The following is a 20,129-nucleotide window of genomic DNA, read 5'->3' as shown; positions in this document are numbered from 1 at the left end:
TATAAAAAATATTATAATTTCATGGACGCGCAGGACCGCACACCGGAAACTGGTCGGATATTGAACATTACTTTAACAATGCGACCGTGTTGGTAAATGAGTCAGTGACTACTGACAAAAACTGGCTGTTCGAATGGTGGAGGATTCACCGAAGCGGTTCCCGCGGATGGCAGCCGCGGCTAGAGGCTACTAGCGATTCCTTCGTCAGAAGTTGCAGTTGAGAGGCTGTTCAACAGCGGAAGGGATTTGCTGGGCCTACGCAGACACACCCTAAGTGCGGACACCATGAGGAAGCTTGTTTTGTTAAGGGATATGTAAGCAACGAGGAATATTTTTAACGTAATTCTTAAATTATTATACTTTATATGTGCGAAGCTTGATTTGTTGAGGGATATGTGGCAACGAGGAAGTTTTTTAATGTATTTGTTAAACTATTTATTTTATATGTGCGAATATTGCGAATAATTACGAATAAATTTTTTTCATTCGCATTCGCATTCGTAAGCATGAAACATCCAAATATTCGCATTCGAATTGCGAATATTCGTACGAATGCGAATATATTCGTCATTCGTGTCCACCCCTACATATACTGGGCCTTTCGGCCCTTTCCGGGAGTACATATATCCATAAGTTTACATTGTTCGTATACCATCGTGACCCCGCTCGCCTGTGGAAGGAGCAGGAAGCCATATTGTTGTGGGCTGCTTCATGACGTGAGGCTCCCAACCGTCGGTCAACTCAGGAGGATAGTTGTAATCCCTATCACATGATAGCCTTGAATACCCGCTAGTCCTAATTAAGGAATTTCTGCCTATAACCTCTATCGTCGACTATATGCCGTTACTATATCGGCTAATACCTGCACCTGCTGATATTATTCGTAATTTTATCGGCAAGATTTTGACACTGACGATATCGTATCGGCGTATCGTCGCCGATATCGGCAAATCGACAAATCGTCAACAGCCCTACTTCGAGTTATAATTTAGGGCTGTTCAGAATACGGAATATTCGCAGTATTCGTATCGTTATTCGCCAATGCTTAGTAAGGTATTATATTCGAGTATTCGGCGAATATAGTATAATTTCGTGTAGGGGCGATCTGACCCGAATAGGCTGGTTTGTAGCCGTTTAAGGTATAACTCGGCTGGCAACTTGCATGTGGACAGCAGTTGATTTGTAGCAAATAATTCACTGCTCAATTGCTCACGAAGGGGTCTCCATTGTGAGGAATGTCCCCTGAAGTATACGTGTGTCGTGTGATGCATGGGAGTTGCGGCTGACGTCTCTAACAGATAGGATCCAAAATGACGAGAACCAAGCTACTTGGTCTAATACCAGACTCTGTGTCGTATTCGTACAACGGGGCAAGACTCAGGTGAGCCTGTGACTGGCTGAAATCCTCTTTAAGCAAATGCGATAGAGTACGTTGAGACTTTCATCCTTGCCTCTAATATAAGGGAGCTACAAATAAATAGTGGAACTGCTATGTACACAGCGTAGCTATTCCGTCATGCATCAAATTCAAAATATTAATATTAGTTTGAGTCCACGGCCTTCAGCCGAGGAGAGACCCAACACCTTTATATCTTCAACAAACACCCAGACCGCTCGGGCATAAAAATCATCTGAGTAAAAAGGATCCAAAATCAATGTGCCGAATATGGCGCATTGACTTTACCAGAGACCAGAAATGAAGTTGACGTAAAGCATTTTGGTGTGGTGGGTTTATGGGAACCGTCCTGGTTACGGACCGCATTATCTAGACCGACACCGCGACGCTAACTACATATATATACGTGGGCGTCCCCTACTGTCTTGTAGCTTTCAATATTCGTTCACATCCCAGGGATGAGCTCGACAAGGGCACAGCATTTCCAGTACTGTGAATTTCGACAGTGATTATCCAAAGGTATATATACTCAGGAAGAGTGAATAGCAATATGTCAACAATAGAGCAAGCAATGTTCAACGACGCGTCGTACTTTGGTCTTGCAGTCTTCTGACAATTTTACAATCTCACACTGATGATTTCAACTAATGATCATTTCTTCGATCTGCATTTTAACTCTCACCAGCACATTGACTGAGTTAGGGTCTCGTGTGTTCGACTAACTATCAGCCGAAGGGTCTCGTGGCATCTTCGATGTTAGGGTATATCACGTGATGTTGCTTGAATCTATAAAGTCGTTCGTTTGGCGGGTTGTCAACGAAGTCTCAGCGACCTCTCAGCTCTGAGCTGCCCTGTCCCCGTTTTATTCTGGCTACATCATGAATTATGCAGAACGCTAGCCCAGTTCAAGCTTAGTGTTCGACTGCACAGAGACTGAGCCAGCTGAGCCAGACTGTGTTTGTTAGTGCCAGGAACACTATAAGGAGGCTTTGCCGGTTAAAGTTTAGCGCATGCACAGGTCGCTTGGCTGGCAGGGTAATAGTGCCCCTTCTGAAAATTTTTTTGGAGCGTCGTTGGCTAGATAATTTCTCGCGCCATATTTATGCGATCGCTCCTTCCCCTCTTTCTTACTCCTCTACCACCTACTTTATTGTACATCGTCTTTTTTTATCTATTGCTCTCTACAATCCAGACAAAATTCACAATGTCTTACGAATCTAACAACTACGGCTCCCGATCTGGCGGTTTCTCCGGCCCTGGCCGCGCTTGTTACAACTGTACGGTTTAGTGGTTTTTGTGTCTCTATTCTTGCTTTCTCTATCGGTCATAATCATCATCTCCTTTATTTCTGGTGAACTATCTGGACTTGCCGTTTATATTCACAACATTTGTTGCATGTTTTTCTTTATGGTCTTTTGCAATGTCGTGTCCTTTATCTATCTAGTATGGCAAAGACTTGAACCGAACCTGTTCCTTTTCTCCTCTTAGCCCTCCGACATACGCCTCCCAAGACACCTCGGTTATCCATTATGATCTTCTGGATCATCGCCATTGTTAGCTCTGAAGACGATTAAGTGTGTGGGCGGATGCGCGGGACACAACGCTGGCAGGTCTCGGGCTAGTATTCAAAGCTCAGCTGGAGACCTAGCGCTGTCGTTCAACCTTCCGTTTGCTATCTTCTGGTTGAAGCGCGAGAGTGAGTGAGAATGCGAGTGTGAGAGTGATTGGTGTCGTCCGTGTGTCTGAACGAGTATTCGAAGCGTGAACCACAGACTTGCGCGAGGGTGAGAGATCGACGTGTGTTAGTTCGGAGCCATTTTATGCCTTTAACCTGTTGTTGTGCATGACGCAGTGTGCTTGTACTGATCACATCTTGATACATCGAGTGTGTGCATTTGTGTGTGCTCACTGTGCCATATCTTACTGCTTGAGATGATGAGTTTTCTGTTGGAATTGTGAATTTTCTTGATGTACTTCTCATATATACATATATTTGGGGTTGTTTCTTACGATAGCTTATTAGGCGGCGATACTGGACATCAGGTGAATAGCAACAATTTACTTTTATTAGCCAATCATTTGTTCCACAGTACAATACTGTCGTCGAGAGTTCGAGGCCTTTGGTTCGCTTTGTTCGGTTATCTTCCTGTTCACGGCATAAAGGTTTCGATCTCCGATGATGATCCAAATGTGAAGAGAGGCGAGTTGTGCTGTGGTTTTTGGTGATACAGTGGAAGGTTAAACTCGACGACCATCTCCGCAAAATACGCTATATTATGCCAACCCATTTAGAAAGTAGCCTTGCCAATTTACTCTTATTGAATTGCATCCTCTTCACATCTGGACATGGATATTGAGCGGCTACGTAAGTGTGTGGAAACGAATTAAGACTGACCTTGAGACCATAAAAGGCCCGTGATTGCCCCAAGCGAGGAAACCCCGTCTGCTACAACTGTGGACAAGAAGGCCACTTGAGTAAGTTTTGTTCGGATTCTTTCGCTTGACAGTTCGTGTAGTTAACAGCCAATTGTAGGCCGCGACTGTTCCGCTCCTGCAAAGGAGAAGACTTGCTATCGATGCAACGAGACTGGTCACATCTCTCGTGACTGCCCCACCAACACCAGTACTGGCGGTGACCGTTACAGTGGTGGTGGCCCTGGCTCCAGCGGTGCTGAGTGCTACAAGTGTAAGTTGTCTCATTTGGTGATTCTGCTGATTATGAGGTACTTAATAGCGTTTGTAGGCGGAAAGGTTGGCCACATTGCTCGCAACTGTACTCAGGGAGGTGGCTACGGCGGCTCCAGCTACGGTTCGTCTGGTCAGACTTGTTACTCCTGCGGAGGTTTCGGTCACCTTTCCCGTGACTGCACTCAGGGCCAGAAGTGCTACAACTGTGGTAACATCGGCCACTTGAGCCGTGACTGCCCCGAAGCCCAGGACCGTGTCTGCTACAAGTGCAAGCAGCCCGGCCACATCATGGCCCAGTGCCCTAATGACCAGGCCGCTGCTACTGAGTAAACGTTTTGTAGAAACGTTTTTTTTGGTAGTGGGTCGTGATATTACGTTTGCTTTTTGGATTTCTTCGTTAGTTTTGTGCGAATAGTGCGTTCGTGTTGATCAATGGTGGATGGTGGTGATGTTGTTTTTGTCGTGGCGATTAGGATCCTAAAAATTCACATGGTTTTGTTATTTTCTCGGTTCTGATTTGGTTTGTTATATTACATCGTCATCATATCCGCCATTTCTATGTTTAACTATATTTTCTTCCTGGCGGCGAGTGCGACAAAAACGGAAAGAGAGTAGGAATTTGTTTTGATGCGGCCTAGCTATGTACGATTATATTATGTGACCACCGGCCGCTGCGTAGTCTCCTCCATGTTATGTACTTTTTGTTTCATTTGTATAGTCCTTTATTGTCTAAGAATAAGGAGAATAACCAAATTTGGTATTCAAAATATACTACCACTATTTTAAATGTGTGGAGTCTGTATGCAATGCACAATGTGCGTAGTTTGTAGTGTTCTTACCACTCGTGCTGCAGATTACGCAAGATTTACGCGTCAACATAGCAACGCTAGGGCCAGCGTTGGTCCTGCTTACGATGATGCCTCGCATTGGTTGAGCATCCCGCGCGCGAGCTTATAAATCTTATAGACAAAGATTTCTGGTATTAATAGTTGTTTGGCGTTGACGCCATTAACTAGTTTAACCATTGCCGACTTGATAAGTGTGAATATTTGGTGACTGACACCTAATATCGGCCGGCGCAATGGACTTACTAGCGAACGACGAAGAATATCCAGCCAGGTCTGACACGTCAGTCAGCGGTTCAGCGGACTCGATCGCTGATGAGAGCGCTGTGGAGCATGGCACATTACCAGTCGAGCGAGTAAATGGGGAACAATTTGAGCGGTCAGAGGGTGAAGCCGACGACGATCCGATGGCCTCCATGTCTAAGGAAGCTGGCTTGCCGTCGGCGGAGGACGCACACGGGCAGACGATTGCCGCCTCTGTTACGCTTGAACGCAATACCCGCGGAAAATTACAACCGTCTCAAATTGATCCCGCTCTCGAACAAGTGCGGGGGCCGGCAATACCCGCGATTGAGGCCATACCATCCCGTCCCGGCCTTTCATTCGCACCACTCGAGGTCCAGCGGCGCCAATTTCAACAATTCCGGCTCCAACCAAGCCCGCAACCCTTCTTTTCGGCACAATCCTACCCATTCGCGTCGTCGCCATTCCAGTTCTTCCCGCATCCGGCGCCTTATCCGTACACAATCCCCCCCCTCTCGCCGGACGCCGACCCAGGGGATCCGTTTGTCGGAATGATTCTGGCCGATATAGAGCACATTCACAAGCTTTTCACGGAGTACGCCAAGCGTGTCGGCTTCGCGATTACAAAGTCCAAGAGCTCGAGTGAGAGGACGTACCAACTTGTGTGCAAATGTCACGGCGCCCCACGCAACACGCGACACTTGCCTACCGTAAAAGGAGAGGAATTGGACGGGAAAATCCGGCGTCGGGATTTGCACTCCCGGAAAACTGGGTGCGAGTGGAGGGCAAAGTTTAAAATGCAGTTCAATGACCAGTGGGTGTTGACGTATTTGGGAGAGCATAATCATGAGATGGAGCCCGATATGGCAATAAGATATGCGGAGAATAGGCAGACCACGGAGCAGGGTATTGAGTTGATGAAGGCATTGAAGAAGACGTCGGCTACGTATAAGGAGATTGCGGACGTGGTGAATGCTACTACAGGGTCGAATTTGTTGGCGAGAGACGTGTATAATCGGACTAAGGATGTGCCGAGGGCGAGGCCTATGAAGAGGGGGCGGCCGAGTTCAAAGTAGTCGCCGTGTTTTTAAGTGTATATTACATTGGTTGAAGGTAGCTTGTTGAAGTCGAAACGCCGCGGTTACAGTGTACATTAGTCATTGGTTGGAGTATGATAGATTGTAGGAAATATTTTGATGCTTACATTGGTCCGAATTAAATTTCTTGTCTCCGGGTTAGGCAATCGGCTTCGTGAAAGACGTGGAGGTAATTTGCTTGCAATTCCATACAAGTTGTGCTTCCTGTTCAGGTCCACGGTACCCCTAACCTTATGAGCTCCGTGGTTTGATACTGGAGTATCATATGGCAAAGTCATAACTGACAAATTTTCATGAGTAAATACACCATGGAATCTCCTTAAGAAGCCATTAAAATTGGATTTTCAAATTTCTAGATTTTAGTTTGGCCCGTCGCCGCTGAGTATGCTGCTAAATATGCACCATTTTGACTGACAGTGACGTAACAAACCCCAACCTCGTCCGCTCCCAAACCTCGCATATTATTAGATCTATCAGCTGGATTCCAGCATTCGTTTCCAAGTTCATTTATATAAATAGCGATTGAATGTACCAGAATTATTCCATATAATGCCTCTATCAGAATCAGAATGGAAAGAATTTGAATCCTACGAATGGGCATCCGACCACGACTTTACTGTACGTCGGCATACAATTCGCTTCACACGGCTAGCTGCCTCATTGTCAGTACGCTATCTTCATGGACTGTACTAACTTGTGAAAATAATAGCAAGGACTGGCGTCTGTCATGTCGAGTCGTGGGAGCACATTATCAGACGACGAAAAGCGGATGGTGGAGTGTAAGGCTCGGCTATTTTTTTATTCGCGGTATGTCCCACGCAATTCTCTGCTTCTCTACATAGAAGTAATTGTAACTCTGAACACTGACTTGTGGGCAGGAAAGTTCAGAAGAATGTTGGATACGAGGACTACATAGCGTGGAAGAGCAGTCGTACTCAATCGGCAGTCTCTGAATTGCCATCAGAGTCAAGAGATCGAGTATCAGACGCGAATGTCGAATTGCACGATCAACCAGTTGGCGAGCACGACGATTCCTCAATCGTAAACTTATCTGCGTCGTCATCGCAAACACCAACGTCCTCACCGTCGCCAATTCCATCAACCTCGACACGGCCCCCACCGGCGACTTCAGCGTCAGCGTCTGGCCCGTCAGATGGAAATGAAGATAATACGGCACCGTACCCTAGTTCATTTGCGCACATTGTTGAGTTAATTACGTCTGGTAAGGAACTTCCCGGTATAAAGCAAATTCCGAACATTTTGCTCGGCGAGACGGCGTCATCGCGGCCCGAGAGGCCACAGCGTCGAAAGCCATGGGCGAAATAGCCATAGATCTGCCATAAGAAGTATGATCAAATTTAGTTGGAGGTGATGTGTCGGCGTATGGTACTTATGTTTGGATAAAGGTGTTTGGGAAGGTCAAATACATGGGACAATAGATTCTCTTCGTTACCAAAGTAACAATGGTTATCATGAGTGTAGTACCTATACAAGTACCAAGAAGAGACAGTAAAAATCCAATGAGCATCTGTACATATTTCATATCAAACAAGCCTAATAATCCCTGACGGTCCTATTCAAGCGACATGTCGAGGAACACCATGCCGCCGTTCGTCTTCGTTGGCGACAACTTGACCTTCCTCCTCGTCGCTGCCTACGTGACGCCTGGCAACGGCTTCCGCTAGCTTTTTGAGGCCCTTGCTGCCAGCAGTCTGCTGCATCCTGATTTCCTCCAAATCATCGACACTATGTACCAAAATCTTACCGTTACGATCAAACTCGAACGTGAATAATCCGGTGACAATTGAAGCCGCTCGTCCGTCAGCCTCATCCTCAGCTGCCGTAGCAGGCGCATTCGTAGCAGGCTCGAAGCTCGTCTGCCAGCGGACTAACAACTTCGTGGCAGGCTCACTCGCGTATTCGTCCACGGCCTCAAAGTTGCCGAGGATATCGTCGTCAATGTCATTGTCCTCGTTTATAATCCTCATGCTAATAATCTTAAATACGATATTTCCCTTCCGATGGTCCGGTGACTGACGATTACCGAGACCAAGGATGCTTGTCAACCCGGGCATGCTCCGGTCATCCGACTTCTTCGTCACGGCGGCTGCATCGGCCGCGCTGTCAGCGATCTCAGCGAACCCATCTATTGGACCGAGGACAACAAATGGCAAGATCCACTGTGCTATACGCCAGGCTGCAATGTACGCTGTCTTGCCTCTGATTGTTGGCAGACCTGGGTGCGTTTTGGGGAAGAAGCGTAGTTGGATGTTTGACGACAGAAGAGATAATGGTGGGTTCTCGTGTTGGAGGTTCGGGAGGAGACGGATTAATGTGTCCAGTGCTAATTCATTAGCCTTGTACGGCCAGGTTGCTGTTCAATGGAACTTACTCTCTCCCAGATTTGTCTTGCGGAGTTGACGACGGGAGTTGATTTCCAAATCACTGTCTTCGCGCTTCCGCACGTCAGTATTTTCAAAAAACGTGTTCAGATCTGTGGACGGAGATAGCTTGACACGATCAATTTGTCGAAACGGAGGCTTTGTGTGCATAAAGCCTCTCTGATGCCGTTTGTTTGATATGATATTACTGGCGATGGGGACGATTGCGGGGTATATTGAGGGTGGAGAAGTAGTTCTCATCCGAACTATTCCGAGTAAATTCCGATTCGCCATAATTACGTGTAGTACCAATGGAAACACTGACCACAGTCAACTTAAATGTATAGCCCAACCAATTCAGTAAGAATACCTCAATGCGAATCACGCACAGCGAACCAAGTAGCTAAATCAACTACACTGTCACTTTCTCTTACCACCCATATACTTTCATGTCTTCTTGCGCTCGACAAACCTATATTTGAAGTACCGCTAATTGATCGCAATATCGATAATACTTTTCTGGCATATGTGGATCCGTAAGGAGGATCGTCAGTGCTAACAAAACGTGCTATATTTCACAGTGGCTACGCATCATCGAAATCTGGGAACTTTCGATATACCTTATGAACTTAAATCCCTAACCTTGACATAGATCTATAACCCTATCCCTAGAAATGCCGAGTGTGGTTGGACACGATATGATGCAAAAATGATATATTCTGTAGTTGACTCTGACGCTGATAACATAGTAAGTGATTGAAAATTACTGCTGGGGGGGACTGGCATTGGTGCCTGGTTTTGCAGGACCATGGACCGGCTGCGTTGTGTTTACAAGGAGTGTGCGGTGGTTTGCCCAGATGCTCCGCAAGTTTCCGATGTTCCGATAATATCCGACAATAATATGACTGGGTATTTACATTTTATGTGGATGTGGCCTAGGGCGTTCGTAACGCCAGCATGCCTTAAGTTTTCTCGCTGATGGACGATAATGATACTACATGGAATGAATCGATAGCTCTACATAGACCGTCGTATAAAAGCCTTGACACTGCACACATGAGTACCCGCATCCTATTACTTAAGTACAAGGACGCGATGACCTGATAAACTTACGATCAGACATCGACAGGATTTGACTTGCGAAGTGAATCGTCGCACAAGATCAGATTAACACTGACACTGAGTACGACATGACAAGAGCCACATTTAGAGCTCCATATAAATAGCTCAGCGGTATCTGGCGATGACGGATTAACTGTGGAGGACGCGTCAGCCGCCGGGGGTGGAAGGATATATGTGTTATTGAATAATGAGGAGTTTCACAGGGGGGAATTGTAGGGTTTCGGCGAAATTGGTAAGGGACTTGGGTCGAAGTTAGTGCATTAGACTGCGGCGGCGGCAGTTACTGCCGGAATTTGCATAGCAACTCGCCTTGATGCGACTCGATTGGATAGTTGGACAAGTAACTGCATTGAGCCACCTAGAGGACGACTGAGTGGCTGGAAAAGCGCCACTTGCCTTTATAACTGTGAAATAAAGTTATATTCACAGCGAGTACAGCTAATAATATCAGCCAACGGCTGCAAGACGCGTAACAGAATAATTATGTTTGGAATTGAATTGATGGCGCTGCCGATTGAGGGCGGCCCCCTAACGGTGTCTCATCTATTAGCCAGATTTCCAGCGCCTGGCTCATTAGCAACAGACGAGTTGCGGTACGGTGCGGTCTATATACGGTATATTAGGTATATTAGGTATATTAGGTATAAGAAGTGCAATTTACGACAATATTAATTACCGCGCAAGCAACTTAAGAGATAATCTGCGATAATCGACTATATTATCTTATACGGTACCTTCCCCTGCCTACTGGCGACATGTACTGCAAATATAGCAAGCGCACTAACGCACGCATTTCGAAGGACCTCAGTGCGCAGTAGAATGAAAGTCAATGGTCGCGTGCAACACAGCGAAATCTGACGTAAGCCAAGAGCAGACTGTGCAACCCGAGCTTGGCTGCATAACAAGAACCCAAAATAATATGGCAGCAGTTTTAGGTGAGGTATTGCTAAACTGGTGCCCTCATGTTGGACCCGTTTTGGCCCGTTTTGGCAGCTGGTCCAACGAGCACAATCGGCGGGTCAGGGCTTCTATAGTGCGATGGCCAACTGTCATTCGGTTACCGGCAATGTGGCCAAGGGATCGCCGCGACGTTTGGGTCGCTTCAGCGCCTCTGCACGAAAGCGTTTCCCGATGCACATTAGACCCAAACCTGCGACCACAAAATTCTCAATCTCCCCTCTCAACAGAAACTCTACCCATTTATCTGCACTTCCGTTCTCCTTGGTCCGTACCGTCCGTCGGGTTGTGCTCTCGTTCTCGCTGTCGCCGCGTCAGTAGGCTCAGCTGCTGACCTCGCGATCCAAAATCACTAACTTGTGCCGCCGTCAGTACAACAACTAAATATAAGTGTGTCCGAGGTTCGATCATCTATTCCATGTCACCACTGTCTTATCACGTGCACTTCACTCTGCTCGATTCCTATTTGCGATCGTCTCCTCCTTCCCGACAAGCGCTTTTGCCATGCCTCGCCGCTTGTTCGTCCTGCTCGCGCTCGTAGTCTTCGCCTTCACAGCATTCACCACCTTCCTGTCCGCCAAGTTGTTCACAGCCCCGGATGTCGATCGCTTCGTCCCCATGTCCATCACTCACGAGAAATTCTACGTCGCGCCGCCGCGGGGCCCCGTCAAGCCGCCCCCGAAATACTTCTTCGAAGCCGTTATCATGAGAAATAAGCAGTGGATAGGACTGCACTACGACCGCCGGCATTTTAAGTCTGAGCTCAACGATGGCGACCGTGAGCACGCAATGCGCCACATGCTCGAAGCTTGGTTCGCTTTCCTGGACGAAAGCAACATAGAATCCTGGATAGCTCATGGCACTCTACTCGGCTGGTACTGGAATGGTGAGCCATTGCCTTGGTATGCATATTTGGTATATTACTTGCAATTCTCTTCTCGTGCTAACGTACCATCACAGGGACGTCGACGTGGACGTACAGATGTTTGTGCGCACAATAGACAGCATGAGCAAACGGTTCAACGCGACGACATACGAGTACGTTACTGCCCAAAACGAAGTACGACAGTACTACATCGACGTGAACCCGCACTTTGTCCACCGCTCGCGCGCGAACGGGGAAAATGTCATCGATGCGCGTTTCGTGGACATGCAGAACGGTCTATACATCGACATCACCGCACTCGCCGAAACAGATCCTATCCGACATCCAAACGTCATAAGTTGCAAGAACAACCATAGGTACCTTGTCGATGATATCCTGCCGCTGAGACAAACAATGTTTATCGGCAAACCTGCATATATTCCGTACGAATTCGAAAGAGTCCTGCAGAAAGAGTATTCACGGCGCGCACTGACCGATGGAAAATATATGGGTTATATTTTCAGCTTGAAGGATCAGAAGTGGCGCAAAGCATCTGACTTCCGAGACTTGCATAGAGCTAAACCCGATATTGGAAACGGTCCTGCAACTAAGCCATTGCAGCGGATACCGCCTGGCGCGCAAGGGCAAAAGAACACCAGTACAATGAAAACATATGCCGTTCCAGGAGCCAGAGCTCAAGCCGGTCGTACGTCGTCAATGCAGTCGACGGCTCAACAAACGCAACCGCCTGTACAGCCCGCGAAGGACGATTCCACAATGCAGGACACGGTGGAAGCCACAGACGATAATGTAGTGGTAAGGCCAGAAGCTCACAAACCACAGGGCTTCGCCGGTGGCGGCGGTTTGAAGGGTCATGCGAAGCAATGATGGTCATATGCTTATGCTAATCCAGTGATTCTACGCGACTTGCCATGACCAGATCGTTTTTTGCATAGACTGGCGATTACTTTTTGTTAATGTTTTAGGTTATCCTTGGGCCTGCTGACATCGGAAGCTAACCATTGATTTATCTCTGGAGCATATTTGTTATTGGCTATCGGGTACGATATCGATTCACATCTTGTTTTCATCGCAAAGCTAGATCGACAGGTGGACCCACCCATGTTGAGACTGTATAATTAAACTGTACAACACTCTTTTGTTTTATTTCTTTCCCTTTCTTGTCGACATGTTATATAGGTTTTTGGGATATGGAGAATGGTCCGACATCGACTGGGATCTTTTTGGGACTGTTGATGAGGATAATTATGATGATGGCGGACCTGTTTCTTTGTATTGTGGAGGGACGGGTATGAATCTCTTCGTATTTGTACGGTAATTTGGTTATAAGTGGCTGCAGTCTACGGTTGATTTTTGTAGATATGTGTTTGTTATACGCGACTTTTTGTTACGTTTAGGTAAACCTATACTATTTTAGAATACCTATTAATGAATGAAGATGAATTTAGTAACATCCAAACGTTCGCAATTGTTCTACCCGTCCACTAAGCGGGATTCATTGCATTCAGTCATTCACACTCATTTAGCAATTCACTTAATGCGGATGCGTGAACCTGCGTGCAACATGGTCTTCTAATCGTGAACATTATTGTGCTTATAACATTAAGGGGCTCGTGCAACACAACACGCTCGTGGACCTCACACAACGAACACGCGATACATTAGCGAGACCCCAGAATCGGCAGCTTTAGTCAACGCAAGGTATATTTCATTAACCCCTCGCTTTCGCACCGAGGCAGAACAAAAATTTTATTCACGCACTGGATTTGTCGCTACGGAGTAAACTCCGACTAAGGTTGGTAATTGAGAAGTTACGGTATGTATAATTGTTAAAGCTGCAAATTATTGGTTGAGAGTCTCGTCATCGATGATTAGGGCCTCGAGAGACACGCGCGTTCTTGAGATTTTCGTACAAAGTATTTACTATGGATGCTAATGATCTCGTCCTGATCCAGGATATTTGTCTTTCCAGTTCTTTCAGGTATTGTAAGATACATTTATTTCTCCACGCCCAATTGATGTGTTGTGACGAATTTAGGCGTGATTACTTCGGGATCTATTTGGGAGTCTGTGAGCATTATCTGATCTGCTGACTATTAATAGTAAGGGAAATATCCTCGTACAGCAAGAATAAGACGCACAATTGGTTCTGATTTCCCCGATCATGGCAACAGCTGGATCGACCACGGGTGCCGACACGCGTGGCGCACCGCGCCAGAGAAAAGGCAAGCCCATAGAATCAGTGCGGAAACCCGTCGACAAGCTGCTCGAGAGCAAGTCGAAAACGATCATCGGCGAGTACTACAATGACGACGATGTGCGTTCAATTATTTGTTCATTTGATTAATGTACGACCGCGACAATCGGAGACTGATGGTTGTAGATCTCGTTAGATACTGTAGAGAAGTACGTCGCACCGATATTATTCACGATCCTCTCCTTCCTCACCCGCATGTATAAAATCGGCATATCAGACATCGTCACCTGGGATGAAGCACATTTCGGCAAATTCGGATCACATTATTTGAAGCGGGAGTTCTACTTTGACGTGCACCCGCCATTGGGCAAGATGCTTGTTGGACTGTCGGGGTATTTGTGTGGCTACAACGGGTCCTTTGAGTTCAAGTCTGGCGAACATTATCCTGAGGAGCTTAATTACACATTTATGCGCGTGTTTAATGCCACATTTGGCGCATTGTGTGTCCCTGTTGCATATTTCACAGCCAAGAGCTTGAAGTTCTCAACGCTTGCTACATGGCTGGTCACGCTGATGGTGTTGTGTGGTACGTATTGCTTACCGATCAATGTGCAATTACTAATAGACATAGAAAACTCATACGCGACGATTTCGAGATTCATCCTCCTCGACTCGATGCTCATGCTCTTCACCTTCATAAGTTTCCTGGGCCTAGCCAAATTCCATGAATGGCGACACCAGTCATTTTCGCTCGGCTGGTGGTTCTGGTTGACGTTCACCGGCGTGAGTATTGGGTGCGTTACGAGTGTCAAATGGGTTGGCATGCTCACTACTGCCTTGATCGGCATTTACACCGTCCATGATTTGTGGAATAAGTTTGGTGATTTGAAGATGCCCATGGTGCGTATCAGAATCGATATTTGAGATGAAACGACATCTGACGTAATAGGTCACGTACGCGAAGCACTGGATCGCTCGAATAATTTGCCTCATCATAATTCCCCTCACAATCTACCTGGCTTGCTTCAAAATCCACTTTCTGATTCTTGTGAATAGTGGTCCAGGGGACGCGCAAATGAGCTCGCTATTTCAAGCCAATCTCCGAAACTCCGACCTAACAAAGGGACCACTCGACGTCGCTATCGGTTCAAAAGTTACACTCAAGAACATGGGATACGGCGGTGGCTTGCTGCATTCCCATGTGCAGACGTACCCCGAAGGCTCCGAGCAGCAGCAAGTTACGTGTTACCACCACAAGGACGCGAATAATGACTGGATTTTCTATCCTGAGCGCAGCTCACTCGAATATGATCCTGAGGACCCAGAAGTCCGGTTTATCAAGTCCGGTGATGTGATCCGGTTGATTCACGAGATGACCGGCCGCAATTTGCACTCGCATGTCATGGCGGCGCCTCTCACAAAGGACCAGAACGAGGTGTCGTGTTACGGTAACTTGACCGTAGGCGACGAAAAGGATAACTGGATCGTCGAGGTCATTGGCGATGCGCTGCATTCGGATAACCGAGTGCACACGTTGACCTCTAGTCTCCGATTCCGACACCAGACGCTCGGATGCTACTTGCGGGCGGCGAACGTTAACTTGCCACAATGGGGATACAAGCAGATTGAAGTTACGTGTGACAAGGTCAATAATCCTCGCGATCGCTTCACGCACTGGAACATTGAGAAACACATCCATCCCCTTCTTCCTCCTGGAGACGCAAAGGCTTACAGATCACCTTTTCTGCGGGACTTTCTGCATCTCAACGTCGCGATGATGACATCCAATAACGCTCTCGTGCCTGACCCCGATAAACGCGATGACCTAGCCTCGCGCCCATGGCAATGGCCAGTGCTCAACGTCGGATTGCGTATGTGTGGCTGGAGCAACAGCATCGTGAAGTACTACCTCCTCGGCAACCCGATCGTCGTCTGGGGCTCAAGCGCCTCCATCGTAATTCTAGCTATTATAACGTTCGTATATCTCTGCCGCTGGCAACGCCAATATGTGGACATGACGCCGAACGAAGTGTCACACTACATCTACTCAGGAGTGTACCCTGCTCTCGGATGGGGGCTTCATTACTTCCCCTTCATCTTCATGGCGCGCGTGACATATGTTCATCATTACCTGCCCGCGCTCTACTTTGCCATCATATCGTTCGGCTTCTTGTTTGATTTCGGCACGAGGAGAATGCCGGTGTGGGCGCGGTATCTTGCGTATGTGCTCGCTTATGCGGCTGTTATCGGAGTTTTTGTGTTGTTCTCTCCGATTTCGTTCGGGATGGTCGGCACTCATGAAAAGTATAGCTATTTGAATTGGTTGAGTACGTGGACTGTATAGACAATCCGGATGCTATAAACCGGATGATACAATGTGGTAGTGGTGATGTGCTTGGCGCAAATGATATCAAGAAACTAACGAGCAAAAATTGTGACAGCGAATATGATCGTTCTTATGTATTATTCGTAATTTGTATGTATAAAATACTCTTCTTATACCAATTCATGGTAACCTTCAGTCAAAGCTGTGCTTCTTGGTTTATTAGTCTCGACGGACAATAACTTGATTATATATAACTTATACCCTGAAGCAAAAGTGTAACAATGTCGACAGATCTTCCGGACGCGTCGGATACGACTCAGACATTATTAATACGGATTACAGGTTCCAGCCTGCAATGTTTGAGGTTCTAGTGAAGCTGGCTTTTTCTGATACTATTTGAGGAGGATGCGCCGAAGACATATCATAATTTTCGCCGAATTGAGTTAGTTGACAGAAAGTGTGGTATAGAGCTGAAATCAGTCAATTACCACTCTCGGCTAGTTAGTTACCACTCTCGGCTAGTTAAGTACATATTTGCTAAGAAGTTGTTCATGATACATTTAACAGATTCAATCATAGAGCTTCCAAGTTCAATCCATAACTTCATTAACAATACAGGTAAGTCATGAAATCTACAACATTGCCTTAGTGGACCCGTTCTTGATAAGTTCACCCTCAGCATACATCTTATCAATATCGTCCCGATAATACCGGACCGACTGCGGCCGCTTAGACTTCAAGGAAGGCGTCAGCAAGTCATTGTCAAAGTTAAACGGATCGATTTTGAGCACAATATTCTTAACTCGTTCGTAGCCCTGCAAGTTCGCATTCTTCGCAACACGGTCCAAGTCGCGCAACACCGCCTCGCGTACTTTACGGTCACCTGCTACGCTCGCGAGCTCGTGGAGATCGCTAGGTGAGATGTTGCGGTTCAACAATTTGGACGCAAGGATGGCGAAGGTGTCGGGATTGATTCCCAGGATGCCGACAAGAAATGTCTGAACACTGTCGCCGTGGACGAAGACCTGCGAAACGAGATCGCAACCAGCGAGATAGATGTTTTCGATTTGTTCAGGCGCGATATACTCTCCCTGTGCGAGTTTGAAAAAGTTTTTAACACGATCAATGATCGACACCCGGCCCAACTCGTCGATCTTGGCCACGTCGCCGGTGCAGAACCATCCCTCCTCGTCAATCGCTTCCGCGGTCTTCTTTGGCTCTTTGTAGTACTCCCGGAAGACGATAGGACCGCGGAGTAGGAGCTCACCGCGTGGAAATGGCTTGTCTGTAGAGAAGTAATTCATCTCCGGCACGTCCTTCAACCGGACTTCGACACCAACAACGGGCGGGCCGCAGTGTCCCGGCTTCTTATCATCCGGTTCGCCTACAAGCCCAATCGCAAAACTCTCTGTCAGACCGTATCCTTGGATCATGTTACAGGCAAATGCGGCGCGCAGGAATTGCAAGGTGGGGTCGGAAATGGGTGCAGATCCGCTGACGGCGGTGGTCAATCGGTCGAAGCCAGCGTTCTTCCGAATCTTTCGAGACCAGAGTACGTCCCATACGGCAATCTGGCCGGTGCCACCGCGTTCCATGTCATCAAGTTTGGCTTTTAGCGCTTTCCGTGATATTTTGCCCGCAAGACCTGGTGCATTGATGGTTTTGGCACGGAGTGCTTCCTCGATTCGGTTGAGCAGTCGTGGAACAGATATGAAGACGGTCGGACGCAATGTCTTGATATCGTCAATCAGTTCGAGGACAGATCCGTGGAGAAATCCATAGGCCGCGCCGAAGGAAATTGCTTGGCAGAGGGAAATTCGCTCGTAGATGTGGGCGAGAGGTAAATAGCTGAGAAGAACGTCGTTGCGTTTCGGCGCGGTTTCGATGTGGAGCAGCGCGCTGGTCATGCCCGCAACAGCAGTTGCGTGGGTCAGGACGACACCCTTCGGGACGCCAGTAGTGCCGGATGTGAAGTTAATCGTCATGATGTCGGTGGATGCAGGTGGATTGTGCGGAGCGAGTGCGTCACGGCCTATTCGCTCGACTGGTCGATAGAGTTAGTTCGTCCTTAATACGCAAATTAGTTATCACATACCTTCAGAAAAAGAGTACAGAGCAACATTCTGTACCTTGGTCCACGTCTTAAGGAGACTGCGTCGGGTGTTTCCAGGTGTGTCGATTGGCGACTCCAATTCGTCCATGCTGATGATTACCTTGAGATGAGGCAAGTTCTGCTTGACTGTAAGAATCTCGGGAATGTTCTGTTCGCACATTAGTCATATTTTCCAATTCCAATCTGACGGACGCACGTTTAACGACGCAACCAAGATTGGCGCTTCGGTCAAGTTCAAAATATATTCGCTCGCATCCGGGCCCAAACTATCGTACAGTGTGACGCCGTACAAATTGTAAGCATGCAGTGCGAGATCTGTGATAACCCATTCGGGCCTGTTTGGCGAAAATATTGCGACTCCAAATTTGTCCTTCTTCTGCACACCAGCGACGTCGCGCGCGAGTTTCAACAAGCCACTGCCAAAATCCGTCCGCCGCTCAGCAACGCGGGCGAATGACTGCCAAATGTACGGGCTCCATATTTTGTACTCGGGAACGTATTCTCTATGGCCGAGACAGTTCGCATCGGCGTGGTTACGAACGCTGTTTGCGAAGCCGTCGTATAAAGTCAGGATGGTGGGATGAATGGTGTCTATGAGGGCCTCAGGATGGTGTGCATTTCGGTAGACGGCCGAGTACCCTGGCTTTTCGCTGCCTGGAAGCGGTACGCCCTGAGTCTTGCCGTACGGGGTGCGATTGACGGTGATGTCGCCCTTTTTAGGGACTGGCGCGTCCTGCGGGTAGGCGGAGACAAGTGTGCGAGGGACCCCAGGAACGGAGAATTCGACGATAGTGGACATGTTTCTTATGGTGAGAGATTCTGCATGAAATCGGTAAATCAGTAAAACGACAGAAAGTGCGAGATATATAACTCGAAACTGGAGTTGATCCGCGGTCCGGCAATCCGGTGACCGAAAATGGAGACATGCGCCCACCTCTGCCGTTTGAGTTTCCCCAGATCAACTGTGCGGGGCTTTGCTCATCCCATTAACAACGAAGAGAAATCAGAGATGTTGTTCGCGCTGTTGCTGTTGTGAGCAATTGCAAATATGATTATAATTAATTAATTGATTAATCGGCATCTACAGATTCAATTATATGTGTAATGTACGGGGACCCTTGTGTATGGCAAGTGACCAAATAGTAGAAATTTATCAAATGCCTCGGTACATCGGAACCAAACCGCTAAGGGTCAGAGTCATTGAGAAACGAGGGACGATTTTAACGAAAGTATCGCATCATGTGCTGGCCTCACCGAGGCCTTCCACGTGAAAAAAAAAATTACTCACGTCGTCGGCCCAAATTCATAGTTAGTCACAAGCGTTGTATTTTACATTTCGAAATTACATCATATTATTATCATAGTCACTCGGCTATTTCCAACTGGACACCGCCTTAAAAATGCCGGTCGTGTAATCGCGGTTATGGCTCCAATGGTGTAAGCGTGTCTCTCTTAGTCAGGGGCGTGACCTCTATTCTCAACACTCCTTTGTCGGGTTGATTGGCTGGAACACATCTATAGGACTTAGGATGAGATTTCAAATAGCTGTTAGTTATAGATTTATTTTATATACACTGCATTTGCTAGTCAACTCGTAATCTGTGTCCATTCGACGACCAGGCACCTTTGTTACGGGAGAATATTGAATTTGCAGAAGATAAATTTTCACCATCCGATGTCTTCTTAACCCTATCTAGCAATATCTCGTAAACCATTTGAATTATATAACTATACTGGGCGCGATTCGAATCGAAATAGCTTCACGATATGCCGGCCATTTAATTGCTGTGCCTGGCTATTGCTAAAACCCTTACCCAATAGTGTTCGATTGGACGCTCGTAGGGCAAACCGAGGATGCATGGTTGTCTCCGCACTCAG

General features: G+C 47.2%; 8 protein-coding genes across 8 annotated transcripts; 6 read left to right on the top strand and 2 right to left on the bottom strand.

Moving 5' to 3' along the window:
- Window positions 1-389: 389 nt before the first annotated feature.
- Window positions 390-617, top strand: V1508DRAFT_423620 (uncharacterized protein; the record flags this gene model as incomplete). The annotated part of the gene is made up of 1 exon (XM_066941190.1): window positions 390-617. A coding segment is annotated over one exon (228 nt), but the record flags the coding sequence as incomplete, so codon positions are not given.
- Window positions 618-3,804: 3,187 nt separating this feature from the next.
- Window positions 3,805-4,414, top strand: V1508DRAFT_359203 (uncharacterized protein; the record flags this gene model as incomplete). Its single annotated transcript, XM_066937094.1, has 3 exons — window positions 3,805-3,871; window positions 3,930-4,082; window positions 4,140-4,414. Coding segments are annotated over 3 exons (495 nt in total), but the record flags the coding sequence as incomplete, so codon positions are not given.
- Window positions 4,415-4,933: 519 nt separating this feature from the next.
- Window positions 4,934-6,437, top strand: V1508DRAFT_423612 (uncharacterized protein). Its single transcript, XM_066941189.1, has one exon. The coding sequence runs from the start codon at window positions 5,166-5,168 to the stop codon at window positions 6,246-6,248; it is 1,083 nt and encodes a 360-aa protein (XP_066793812.1). The 5' UTR covers window positions 4,934-5,165; the 3' UTR covers window positions 6,249-6,437.
- Window positions 6,438-6,577: 140 nt separating this feature from the next.
- Window positions 6,578-7,853, top strand: V1508DRAFT_423609 (uncharacterized protein). The gene is made up of 3 exons (XM_066941188.1): window positions 6,578-6,887; window positions 6,979-7,076; window positions 7,148-7,853. The coding sequence occupies exons 1-3, from the start codon at window positions 6,819-6,821 to the stop codon at window positions 7,593-7,595; spliced, it is 615 nt and encodes a 204-aa protein (XP_066793811.1). The 5' UTR covers window positions 6,578-6,818; the 3' UTR covers window positions 7,596-7,853.
- V1508DRAFT_359159 (uncharacterized protein) lies at window positions 7,847-8,911 on the bottom strand (the record flags this gene model as incomplete). Its single annotated transcript, XM_066937091.1, has 2 exons — window positions 7,847-8,613; window positions 8,662-8,911. The coding sequence occupies 2 exons, from the start codon at window positions 8,909-8,911 to the stop codon at window positions 7,847-7,849; spliced, it is 1,017 nt and encodes a 338-aa protein (XP_066793810.1).
- Window positions 8,912-11,233: 2,322 nt separating this feature from the next.
- On the top strand, window positions 11,234-12,482 carry V1508DRAFT_399483 (LicD family-domain-containing protein; the record flags this gene model as incomplete). The annotated part of the gene is made up of 2 exons (XM_066938264.1): window positions 11,234-11,631; window positions 11,690-12,482. The coding sequence occupies 2 exons, from the start codon at window positions 11,234-11,236 to the stop codon at window positions 12,480-12,482; spliced, it is 1,191 nt and encodes a 396-aa protein (XP_066793809.1).
- Window positions 12,483-13,779: 1,297 nt separating this feature from the next.
- Window positions 13,780-16,156, top strand: V1508DRAFT_359207 (Dolichyl-phosphate-mannose-protein mannosyltransferase-domain-containing protein; the record flags this gene model as incomplete). Its single annotated transcript, XM_066937095.1, has 4 exons — window positions 13,780-13,932; window positions 13,999-14,398; window positions 14,444-14,712; window positions 14,762-16,156. 4 exons carry the CDS (start codon window positions 13,780-13,782, stop codon window positions 16,154-16,156), a joined length of 2,217 nt encoding a protein of 738 aa, XP_066793808.1.
- A 614-nt stretch (window positions 16,157-16,770) lies between these two features.
- V1508DRAFT_399481 (eukaryotic long-chain fatty acid CoA synthetase (LC-FACS)) lies at window positions 16,771-19,050 on the bottom strand (the record flags this gene model as incomplete). Its single annotated transcript, XM_066938263.1, has 3 exons — window positions 16,771-18,182; window positions 18,234-18,399; window positions 18,448-19,050. The coding sequence occupies 3 exons, from the start codon at window positions 19,048-19,050 to the stop codon at window positions 16,771-16,773; spliced, it is 2,181 nt and encodes a 726-aa protein (XP_066793807.1).
- Between the last annotated feature and the right edge of the window lie 1,079 nt (window positions 19,051-20,129).

Source organism: Lipomyces doorenjongii (assembly GCF_038497915.1).
Source record: "Lipomyces doorenjongii strain NRRL Y-27504 unplaced genomic scaffold V1508scaffold_59, whole genome shotgun sequence".
NCBI lineage: Eukaryota > Fungi > Ascomycota > Lipomycetes > Lipomycetales > Lipomycetaceae > Lipomyces > Lipomyces doorenjongii.
This window is presented reverse-complemented; position numbering and strand designations above follow the sequence as displayed.